The sequence below is a fragment of the Typha latifolia genome, chromosome 10 (assembly GCF_019914945.1).
Source record: "Typha latifolia isolate L0001 chromosome 10, TyphaL0001v2, whole genome shotgun sequence".
Taxonomy (NCBI): domain Eukaryota; kingdom Viridiplantae; phylum Streptophyta; class Magnoliopsida; order Poales; family Typhaceae; genus Typha; species Typha latifolia.
This window is the reverse complement of record NC_133095.1, coordinates 4771569-4784535: the sequence shown is the minus strand read 5'-3', so window position 1 is coordinate 4784535 and position 12967 is coordinate 4771569. Positions and strand designations below refer to the sequence as shown.

Below are 12967 nucleotides of genomic sequence, written 5' to 3'. Positions count from 1 at the left end.
TCTTCGTCGACACCGGATTCTCCTTCTTAGATATTAGCGTGAGAAAGGTTCAACCTCAGCTTGCCGAGAGAGTCCCCTTCTCAAAAAACAACACTACCGTGCACAGGGAAGGGTCAATGGCGTCCAATACATCGTGAAGACTTTAGCTTGCATCCTGTTTGGGCCTGGAGGCCTTGCCCTATAGTAAACTCCACACCATCTCCCGGACCTTGAGCTCTGTGACTAGCTTGACCTAGTATGCTATCTCAACGTTGTTGAGGACAAGTAGTTGTGGTGGGTCTCCTATAGTGCATAATTCCTATCCGCTATCTTTAGGGGGGCCCACAGCTTCTCATAGTGCATAGTGAAACTCATCTCAATCATTGCTTGATCTGCGACCTAGGCTCTGGCTTGATCCATTATACTGACAATCCTATTCCTTTGGGCACGAAGCGCTGCAGTCAGGTGGAAAAAGCATGTGTTGCGATCACCCTCCTGCACCCAATGGAGCCTTGGTCGATGAAGCCATTTTAAGTCCACCTTGATGGCTCAAAGTACTTTTTAAAATTATAGAGAATTCTTAGCTTTGCCTCTTTTGAATCGTTCAAGCCCATGTTTACATCTTCTTCTTCCAACTCCTTGATAGCTTGTTTAGCTTTACTAAGTTGCAGCTTGGTATACCCTACCGCTCGTCTGCTCTAATCTATCGAGATCCTTTATAAGATACCCACCTTGTGAACAAAAGCATGTAGTGGCCCTCCATTGCACTTCTTCATCTAAACGTTTTCCATGATATCTCGACAACCTTCATATTCTATCTAAAGTTTTTCAAATTTGAAAGGTTGAGCTCACAATAGAGCATCCTTGGCAAAGGTGAAGAATAATAGGGCACAATTCGGAGCCGGTCTATCTAGATGGATCACCTTGTTCATTCTGAATTAATCTAGCCACTCAACATTGGTTAGCACCCGATTGAGCTGCACCCATGTGCGGTTCGGGCCAGACTTGTTGTTGCACTAGGTTAAAGGTATCTTTTCAAACCCCAAATCACACAATTCGGCCCCATTCACAAAAGCTTTGAATGCTTTTGCTTTTGGTCCTAGGTTTGTGGGTTCATATTTTTACTTATCTTCCACAGCTAGAATAGCAACTAAATCACCAGCAACAACCCATGGAGTTTAGCTCCCTTCATAACACCTATTTGTCACCATATCAACCCACCCAATAGAAGGTCTCCACAGATCAATTATTCCCCTCGATGCTCTCATAGTAGGGATGGCAAAATAAGACCAATGTCTCCCTAAACGTCTAGCTACTATTAGGCCTTTCGCCTAATTAGTATGAGTTTCTACTAAACAGATAAAATCCAGCTTATAGTCCCTTTCGAGATCTCGACACCGATCTAGGGCATCCATCTTAAGGGCACCTCGGTAGTTCCAGATAAAACAGATGACAAGGTTGGCATTTTTTTTTGATCAAAAAGAGTTTATTCAGTTGTCATTAACTACTCTAGATGAAGAAACCTCCATCTCAATCAAAACTTGCAGATCAGGAGGAATTTGTTTGCCACTTTCAAGGACCACAGTCCAAGTGGTGCCCATTCCTCGGCTCGCTGCCCAATCAGTAGTCGCGTTACCCTTTCTACATACATGGGACATACTACACCCATTAAAATCCTTGATTAAGGTTTTACACTCATGGATAATATTATGAATCTGTCATGGGCAAGCACATTCCTCCCTTAATATCCTCACCAGTTGCTCCGAGTCTGTCTCCACCTCCACATGCACGTCGAAGGCCAGTAGGAGATCGTCTCAAACGGAGCCCATGCCACCTTCAGGACATTCCCGTGTTCATCTAGAATAACGGCTCTCGCGCCTGCTTGGCATAAACCGTCTTTGTAGGCCCCATCTACATTCAACTTAATCCTCCCTCTCTTTGGTTTGGATCAACCTATCCCTTCCGCTAGTACCCCTTGTGGCTCCTTAACATAGGAGTAGGCATAGATTTTGGTCATGTGGACTGTCTGCTGGGCCACCACACATGCAGCTTCCTTGGTCCCATCAAAAGCTTGTTTACTCCGTTGCTTTCAAACTTCCCAGCACGTGGTCGCTATCAGCGCCTTCATGAGGCCATCCTTCTCATTAGTCCTCCATGAAGCTGTAATCTAGTCTTGTTCCACAAAGCTCCCCCACCTTGCTATAGTTGGTCGCATCCTCGCCATAATCTCCCATACCTCCTTAGCAAAGCGATAGCTGTACAGCAAGTGGTCCTTAGTCTCGGCAAACAGCACACAGAGGCAACAACGGTTGTCGCATCCTAACCGAAAGGAGTGAATCATTACTTTTGTCGGTAACCTGTTCCATATAATCGTCTAGTAGAACAGTCGAAATCTCTGTGCGACCTGAAGTTTCTAGAGAATCCGCCATTCTCGCCTCTGCTCCTTGCTCATGGGATTTAAGAATTTGTAGATAGATCCCGCCTTCGGCAAACCCATGTGGTGCGGCCACCAGATCCATTGGTTAGTACAGGAGGTGTCGGTTAACCTAATGGCCGCAACACTACAAACTAGCTCCACCCCCCCCCCCCCAAATCATCAACCTCTCTCCTCTATAAAAGCTCAGCCAACGAGCTTTTCCTGCATGAGATCTGGGTGAATGACCTGTGGTTGCCACCTCCACGGAACCGACGAGATCCATGGGTCATCCGCCGCATTCGTGTCCTGTTCGTTGCCAATCAGCATACAACAACCCATTCTAAGTTCCTCTGCAGTCCTGCACAAGGTTCGCCAGAGCTGCGACGTGTCTTTCTTTTTGCATTGCTTCCAGGGATAAATGCCTCCATACTTTGCTTTCACGAACTGAACCCATAAAGCGTCTTCGTCTAAACTCGAAACACGAGCTTCCCCATCAGTCCCCATCTGGTAGCGTCTAACTTGCGCACACTGAGTCCGCTGGCTCTTCGTGGCTACGTCACTGTGTCCCAGCACAGGAGATGGAGGCCCTTCCCCCTTCCATTGTCCCAAAGGAAACAAGGTAGGCAATTCAGTTGATGCTTTATCCGCATAGCTATATAGTCTTGGTGTATAAGGATGCACTGGGTATCTCCTTGAATACATTCCTTCCTCTGAGGTAATAAATTGCCATTTTAATAAATAAATAAATAAAACCCTCAGCGGTTATCCATTCCCCCTCTCTTTCCCTTCTCCCCTTCTTTTCTCGGGCAGTCGGGCGCGGCGCAATCAACCTCCCGAGCAGGCGGAGCTACCTCACGACCATAGCCATGGTCTCACTCGTCTCCTCCACCACCTCCTCCACCTTCTTCCGCCGAAACCCCAAACCTAACCCTGAAACCAGTTCCACTCTTCTCTTCTCCCCTTCCCTGCGCCTCCCTCTCCCTCGCCCTCGTCCTCTCCACCTCCGCCTCAAACCCTCCCCCTCCTCCTTCAAAACCCTAGGCGTACGGGCATCCTCCTCTTCCCTCTACACTCCCCCTTCTCCTCCCTCCTCTCTTTTCTCCAGCTCCACCGCCACCCTGTCCTCCCTCCTCGCCCTCGTCGTCTCCGCCTCCCGCGCCCTCCTCTCCCGGATCGCCGCAGCAGCGGCGGCTGCGGCTCCATCGGCATCAGAGCTCGCGGAGCTGCGCTCCCTCCGCGGCAATCTCGCCTGCGCCGTTGGCCCTCTCTTCTTCGCCGCCCTCCGCAACCGCCCCTCCGGCTACCTCAACACACCGCTCACTGTCGTCGCTTCCGGCATGGCCAAGTGGCTTGACATCTACAGCGGGGTCCTCATGGTTCGGGTTCTTCTCAGCTGGTTTCCCAACATCCCCTGGGACCGCCAGCCGCTCTCCGCCATCCGTGACCTCTGCGACCCCTACCTCAACCTCTTCCGCAATATTATACCCCCGGTGTTCGATACCCTCGATGTTAGCCCCCTCCTTGCGTTTGCGGTGCTCGGGACTCTCAGTTCAATTCTCAACAACAGCCGCGGGATGTACTGAGGAGTAGAAAGGTGCTTTTGCTTTGTTTCATGTCATTCTTCTTTCAGTTTCTGTACCGATGGACTGTGAAACATCATAACCCAAAGTTGGGGTTGTATAAAAGATAGTATAAATAATGGATGAGTCACACAAATTTGGGTGAGCACTTATAGGTAATCACTTATTGGAGAACAGATTCAGATGGTTTCAATGTGGCTAGGAGACCACGGATTGCATTGGTAAGGAGGAGAGGTTTTGTTGAAAATTGAAATAGGTGTTCATGAGAGTGGAGAAGACCAAAATTCAATGTTTTAGAAACCAGTGCTTGCATCCATATTGGGCCTAGCTTTGCTCAAGCCAGACAACACTTACATGAGCAAGAGATCCTAATGCCACACTATTTAGCTAGATATTATCAAGTAAAGACACACATGCACCCACATAAATACCCATATACTGTGTATGCGCTCTGCAGTGCACTTGACTGCTGAGATACCACGACATTCTTCTCACTACAGATAAGACATGAAAGCACTTAGTTAGTTAATTTAATGTAGAAATTTACTTAAATTAAGTTGAATGGAAGAAAAGTGTGCATATTACTGACCCCAAATTGTTGGCTCTAGTGGTTTCTTCTTAGTTATTGTTTTCTTATTGTTGTATTTGGTTAATTTCATGTTTTAGTACTTGGAGGTCCATTCCAGGCCTTCTTTTTCTGTTAGTCTGAAGCTAAAATGGTCTTTAGATCTAAATTTTAGTGACGACTGGCAGCCTTCTTTGTTTTATTTCACATAATTCTGTTCATCATATCTAAACAGCTTTAGAATTTGGTAATTTCTAGTGTCTTTTTATTAGTTTATGCTTTGCTGCATGACAGTTAACAACTTTGCTTTGTTTTGTTGGGCTGTTTTCAGGGTAGATGCATCTAGTTCTCATAAAGAGATGAGTGAATGATGTTTATGTTTCCTCCACTAGACAGACAGTTATTTAACACAGTAATCTGGAATTCTTAGGTTTTGAGCTGCGTCCAATATTTTGTAGCTTTGCTAAATTCTAGAGTACTTTTTAGTATTTTACCTTTTTGCTAGCTATTATGCTCTGATGCTGGTTGATTTCTTCCACAGAGTTGCACAATATTGATATTTTATCTTTGACATATCCGGATTTCTTCCCAGAAATTCTAAATTATTCATCTAGTATAAGAAAATAAGAGATTTCATTTTTATCACTGATTTTTACATTGAAATTTGAAAAGTTATGTTCTCTTGCCTCTTTGGACATGCAGATACAATAACAAACTATTATTGCCAATAATCGAATGATTTCTGGTCACTGTTAAGATCTGGGAACTTGATTAGGATGCAGAACGCTCTTTAGAGAATGCCAAAAAGCCTATTCATACTCTAGAAACTTCATATAACTTATGAATATTATGAGAAAGAATTTGTCACAATTTTATAAATGAATCATTTTATGATGTAGGGTATGTTGATCAATCTTGACGTGATTGTGGTGTAGATTCAAAGATGGATAAAATTTCTTCTTACCCTTATTTTTAGGTAAAGGGCAGGAGGGACAAAATAAATATGTTGCTTTCTCACTCCCAAATGGATTTTTAGGATTTTGGCTTATAAAATGGTGGCTAAGACTGGCCACAATTAAAAGGTTTATCAGTTTCTAGTGAGACTATGATCTCAATGACAATTCCAACTGGAACACAAAAGCATGTTTTCTCATGTGTTTTGTATTTTCATTTTATCATTTGTTCTCCAAACATAATGTGATTGAATAATGAAAGATGAGTGTTAATACTAAACAAAATGTGTAGCAGCATTAATCCAGTATCAACTTTATATTGATATAGATCTACCAAGCTATTGTTCTATTGGTAGTTGATATAGGGGAGTCTCGTAATATCCTATGGCAGAAGCATATCAAGATGTGGTTTTTGTGTGCCACTTCATGCTGAAACTAGATATCTAATTTTGGGCCATTACAGGTCTATTTGACACGAATGCAAGTTGACCTATGTTGATCCACACCTACCATGTTAATAGTTAATTGTTATCCTAAGTAAGGTATTAGGATTGGAATTGGCTGTTAGAAAAAATGATATGAATTGGTAATTTCAACTGTTTCGGTCATATCAAGTGTTTGTATCAGAGTGTGTTATCTTATAATTATAAAAAATTATAAATATTATTTAAAAATGTACGAAAGTTTTTAAGATAATAGAAAATTAAGAAAATAAAAATTACTCACATATAAAGCCTAAAAACTAAAGAAAAAATTTACTCAAAACTATGATAAATTTTGAGCTAAATTTATTAAATTTTTATGCTCATAAATTACTGCTGTAAAAATAAGATGAAGATATGAAGATAGATCTCTCTCTTCATTGGTGTTTTTCAGCAATAAGAAAAGGGGGAGTTAAAGAGTGGGTAAGAAAGAGAGAAGAGAAATGAGAAAAAAAAGGCAAAAGATTAAAACAAAATATATACCTGAGTTTACTAGAGTGCGTTATAGCCGGAGACTCACCGGATGAGCTCGGTAAAGTATGAGGGATGGAAAAAGAGTGTGTGTGAGAGATAAATAGTAAAAACTGAAAACTTGAAAAGAAAAAAAAGTTTAGGATATAAATTACTAATGTTTCCTAAGTTAGATCTATTAAATTCAATCTGAATTTTTGAAAATATATATAGTTTCAGCTTATTTGGCAGACTCGGTCAAAACTAGCCAATCCCAGACCAAACTAGGATCGGGATCGGCTGATTTTGGAAATCATGATTCTGAGTGTCATATTAATATTCATCTCCTTTCCCTTTCCAAAATTTCTATTTATCTTTTACTTGAATTTGTTTCTCTCTGTCCTTAAATCTTGAACTTGTTTTCTGGATTTCGCCATTGAATACCAAGATCCATATGTGTAGCATAATACTGTTTGGTAAACATTTTGTTGTTTTGATGGAATCAGATAATTGATACTCTTCTTATTGACTTGCCTTACTTGCATTTGAGATCCTTGTACAGAACCTTTTCTCTTAAGATAATCTGGAAATATCAGAAGCTTAGTATTTTTCTTCCGTCATCCTGACTGTGCTTCAGGGTTATCTTTTGCATATTTAGATCCGTAACTAGTAAATTCTCGGATTTTTTTCCCACTTTCAAGGGGATTCTAATTTGTCATGTACGAAGGAGGTATATTTTTGGCTTAAGTCAGTTGTCTTGGAGATGGGTTAAATATGAGTGTGTGATTCAAAGAGAACTACCATTTCAGTAATTTGTAATCTTCCGGCCTTTTTCCTTATTGACTATTGTTATTTTTTTCCTTTTGTTGCTTCAAGTCATCCTTGGGAAAGTTCATGTAAATTTTTTTTTTCCGTATAGTATGACATCTTTTTTTTTTTTCTCTTTTTACATAAACAAATTGTTTTCCCTTGTGACATTCCAAATGATACAGGGATGTTTCTCTAACATACACCAGAGAAGAACAACAAATTTATTTATAAGTATATAATTTTCACTTGTGCAAAATTTGGTAGTTCAGGAATCTCTAGTAAGTTGTGAAAGTACAATTTGAAGATAAGCATCTATATAGTTTTGACATGGATTTGGTGTTTTAAAGTGAAAATAACTCACCAAGGATCAAAAGAAATGTTGAATAGTGCAAAATTTTAGTACATACATTGACATCGATTTACACTAATCTTTATTTTCTTACTTTGAAAGGCTAAACAAAAGGTTAAACCAAATGTTGACAACATAAAATCAAGATTGAGCAATGATTGTTAATCTACTTAATACCTAACTGATTCTTGCAAAATAGCCGAATAAGAACTTAGACTCCTAGTAATGGCTCATTGAATCTACGCTCTTCTTAGTTATCACTTTACTCTGAGGTACCCTGATGTGAAACAACAGGATTGTTAGGAGTCTAAGAATGATGATGATAAAAGGAGAACAAGAAATGATGTTTCATATCTCCATTCTTAACTAGGGTTTTACACACAAAACTCTTATAAATAAAAAAAAATTATTTCTTCATTAACTTCGATGCAGTAAAAAGCTGGCCTATATATAAACCTTATAAATGACAATAAACAAATAAAACTCTAAACAATTGTAAAAATGTAAATATAACCCTAAACACCATAAATAACAAATATATTTTAAAAATAATTGACTTAAGATTAATTTTGTAAAAGAGGAACTGCACTGATACATGTGTCCATGTAATATGGCATTGACTACCCTCCATGACTTCATTATAACTCTAGTGTTATTCTCTTTTTTCCTTGACATTGTTAAGAAATAAAGAATAAACAAATTCAAGATAAATTTTTTGCTTTGCTTTTTTTTTTTCCGTTTGAATTAGGATTGTATGATATTTTTCTTTGACTCATTGGTGAGAAGGGACCTAAAGGGAGGAGTGAGGATTTTAATGCAATATACTGGAAAATTATCCTTGGCTCTATGATTTGGATGATCAACTATGTGTGACAGTGGTTGGAATTACAAATAATTCTGTTATGTAAGGACTAGTTCCTCTTTGAGATATGTAGAAGATAAGGACATCACAGAAGGAAGAAAGTATGGCTGGATTGCAGGTTGGATAGGATAATAGCAAGTTAATGGTGGAGCAACCTTGAGAGTGATGGTATGGTTGTTGAATTCCACCTTGAGAGTGATGGTATGCTGGGGGAATTTACCTCCTAGATATGACTTTGCGTCAGCGTTAACCTAGCAGTGTTACTTCTGTAGATCATCAAGTTTTAAGATATGATCAATTTTTCATGCGGCCAACACAAATTTGAGAAGCCCATATTATGTACTTGCTGCAATACTTCCTTTTTTCACATTAAACATAGTTACAAGCATAAGTAATTTCCAGCAAAGATTGATCTTAACCATAGTTCTTCTTATAATGTAGTGTTATTGCCCGTCATTCTTACTTCATTGAGCCACCCTTTTTCTTGTTGCATAAGTACATTTGTTTTTGACATTATTGCAGAGATTGCTTTTCTCCATATTTTTGGTAAATATTCCAGCCATTTTGGTTCACCTTATATATAGAGAGAGATGAATAGGTTGTAAAGTATGTTGATTCATTTTTTCAAATTCAGTTCCTTTTGTGTGTGTGTGTTCTTCTTTTGGGCTTGCTTATATGCATATTGACATTTTAGAACTCTTTTGCAGGAAGTAGTTTGGCCAGTCAAGATGAAGGTCTCGTGCTGTTCTTGAGTTTCAGGATCAGGTAATGAGAGGAATAAGAATAGTATATCTACACATGGAGTTCATACTTTTCCCTTGTATCCTCATGCAATATCATTCTCTATACTAGGAAACAAGCATCAGGATTATTTTGTACTAGCTTTAAAGACCATTTAGAAAAAAAGATTAATAGTCACGATGATTGTTCCAGGTGACAATGGACTCTTTACAAAAGAGAAGAGTATAGTTGTCATTGGCATGTGTTTACTTTTTAATTATCTGCTAGTTAATATAAGTTTTCTAATGTTTCAATTGATTCTTTTTCTAAAATTATCTGGTAGATGAAGACTTGATCCCTTCCTTTAATGTGTAAAGCTGAACTTGGCAGATTGTTTTCCAAGGCATGCAACATTGTAGAGAGAAAAAGAGAGGGAGAACAATGACAACTTAACTGAATATATTCTTTTTCCACCTTTTTTAAGAAGTAATGTCAATTCATAAGAGATGTTTGGAGATAGCTGCAGCCCTTGTTCTAGTTTCAAGGGACACCTTTGAAGTCCTAGGCCATGGTGGGCTGATTGAACAAGAGAAATAAAAAATAAAAAGACAATTGAGGTTCTATTAGATTCCTTTATGGCAGTATCTTCAAGATGGATTTGATAGGGTTTCTCAATAAGACATTGTCTTGTTCTAAACGTGTAGAGAGGACTAATCTATCAGAGCTTGTCATAACATTGCCAAACCAGTTTTGACTACTGCCAGATTGCCAATACCATAATTTTGGATTTCTTTTAATGATTCAATTTATTTTAAGAAGGGTATCCATGGATTGTTCTTCTGGTCTGCGTATGTATCATTTTCGATGAATTATTAGCATCAATATGTGGTAGGTATCTCAGATACTTCCTCACACTCCGCCTGCCCCTTATGTCTTTAGGTTTAAACAGATCTTTCTTCAAATAAATCTGATAACTGAGAGTATTCATCATTTTTGATACCTTTTATCTTTTGGTGTTTGATCTCTGACACTTCAAATTTGAGAAATCAAAGAGATTTTGAGTATTCTCAATTTGAAGAAGAAGAAGAAAAAAATCTAAAATATAAGAATATATTCAAATAAAAAATATACATGCTGTATGATTCAAGTAGATCTGTCACATTTTATGAGAAACAGCATAACTTTATATCAATTTGTAGTGCCTGAAACTTATTTTTCCTGACATTAAAGTTGTCTTGTGTGCCATCCCATCACACCCTGAGACATGCCATGCTGATCCCAGGTCGGTAAGCTACGCATCTTTCGTACGAGAATCTATGAAGACTAGTGTCATTTGAGATAAGAACATTTCTAGTTAGTTATCGTGGCAATATCAGCTTCCAAACCCAATTAAGTCTCCCGATTTGAACTACTTTGAAAAGATCCAAAACGAAAGCAGGGAGAAGATTCTGACAAATATATCACACAGTGGTTATATGGTTGTTGTTTGATTCCGACACTTGGGAGGAGGCCTTGTCCTTGATAATTTTATCTTCAAGACTTTTCAAGGGATATACTTAATCCTATCCACCAACAAACTTTTTGACAAGGACTACTACTACACAAGTATCATCTTTTCAAGATCCATCTTTATCCGAATGAGAACTCCGCTTACCACTTTTAATTCATCAAATGAGGGACTAATCTTCACTTTGAACATTTTGAGGTGAAAATGATACTTCTTTTTGAAATTTTTTTTCGAAAAACTTACACCGTACTATTATGACTCTACTCCGATGGAGATATCATTCATTCAAGAGCTTTAATTTGAGATCTCTTGCATAGGAGAAACAACCACCAACCACTGCTTCGATCCGTCTACTTTTCTTTTCTTTTCTTTTCTTATTTTACTGATGAGAAAGAGTCGTGTACGTAACTAAGCTACAAATATTCCACATCTCCATCAATCCACAAATATATAGCCTATGACCAAGAAATTCACATTACCATACCTTATGCTATATAAGTTGCAACTAAACATTCTTTACATGATGCTAAAGGAGTCAAGAGGTGGGACCTATCCCTTAATATAGGCCGGCATCTTTTTAGAAGAATTTCACCAACCTGTTGGAAATGACCCTACTTTTATTTTATCCCTAACTAAACTCTCTCTCTCTCTCTCAACTTTTCTACTAATTAGTTCATTTTGTCGGTCTAGAAGCATTGTTGGATGAGCGCTAGTATCTTAATCGGCACATCTTATGACTAAGATCGTACTTGAAAATAAAACCTAATCCGATTCTCTGCACTAATTTTAACGAGAAAAAACCCTAACTATTTTTTTTTAAAATAAAAAAAAAAAGAAAAAAAAAGAGTGAGAGAGAGTGAGAATATTCCAACTTGCTCTTGTGGTTGCTACTTTTGTCCACCCCTAGCACACGTCAGTTTGAACGTCTCACTCACTCCAAAATCTGACGTGGAATAGGAAACAAATTAATGGAGCCTAGATCGGGTCCCACCAGTCCCCACTCTTTGGAACCTATTGTGACTTGCCATCACAAAATGGGGACCACTTTTGTCATCAATGGTAATATTAGGGCATCCAATCAGTGGACAAAACCAACCTTTCGGTGGACTCATCAATTGGATTGGGTCAGGCAAGCGGATAATTACTCCAAGTCTCTCTCTTTTTTTTTTCTTTTCTTTTTTGCATGTAATACTTTTTATTTTATGCATATATATCAACTCTCTAAAATTAATATTTATATGAATGCCCTTTGAAACACTTAGGCATTGTTTGCTTTTAAATTTAAAAATTTTCTAACCTGGTTTAGTAACGAAACATTTTTTTTATCTTTTTTAATATATAAATAAATTTGCTATCTAAAAAATTAAGACTAAAAAAAAGACTAGTTAATTAAATTTAGGGATTAATCTTAAACCAAACAAAGCCTTATTTTTTCTCATGCATATTGAGACCATAAAATAGATCGGATACCAATAATATTTTGAAAATAGGTAGTGAATATATTTATATTTATTTGTTTTCTGAATCCGTGAAAACATATGATATTACTAAAATAGATACTATAATAAGTAAATATAAATACGAATAATAGATTAGAGATTTATATAAAAGTATACAAAAAAAAATTATTTCTATCTTACAAATTCATCAGCATTTAAATTTTGATCCATTTAACAGTAAATATACACAAATATCTTAATTCCTTTTCTGGGTACATTATTCTCAATTAAGAGCACCTTTGTCATTTTCATCTATTAAATGGAGTTATCTAAACGTTACTAGTAGGATATTCATGCAAATATATATATATATATATATATATATATATTGAAGTCGGAAGGATATTAACGCAAATAAAGACTTTTGAAGGGTATAAATGAAAAAAACCCTAGTATTTAATTTAAAAAAAAAAGAATCGTATACGTTAGGTACAAGGTATAATAAGCACCACCATCCCTATTGCGAAAGCTGACGTGTCCACCAACTACTTGTCCACAATCAACGGCCCCGATCCGCTGATCAAGATTCCCTGACATGACCTAGAGGGTATTTTCGTCATTTTGACGTAGAGGCTAATCCGCTCCTTCGCGATTAACTCGCTGCGTTGTCGCGCGATAAGCCCGGTATGCTTGGGGTAGTTTTTCTCGTGCGATGAAGCGGAGTATTCGGAGGTGTTCCCGTCACCGTCGGTACGATGTCCTTCGGACGACACGTAAGGGATCGTCTCAAATGGCGTTAACGTACGACTCCGTCCACGGAGGACCCGACCGCACATAAGCGCACGTGCCCGGTGG

The 12967-nt window shown here is 38.3% G+C and overlaps 1 protein-coding gene across 1 annotated transcript; it reads left to right on the top strand.

Annotated features, from left to right (window-relative positions):
* The first annotated feature begins 3099 nt into the window (after window positions 1-3099).
* LOC140796630 (uncharacterized) lies at window positions 3100-9484 on the top strand. Its single transcript, XM_073149703.1, has 2 exons — window positions 3100-3989; window positions 9154-9484. Exon 1 carries the CDS (start codon window positions 3262-3264, stop codon window positions 3976-3978), a length of 717 nt encoding a protein of 238 aa, XP_073005804.1. The 5' UTR covers window positions 3100-3261; the 3' UTR covers window positions 3979-3989; window positions 9154-9484.
* The last annotated feature ends 3483 nt before the right edge of the window (window positions 9485-12967 follow it).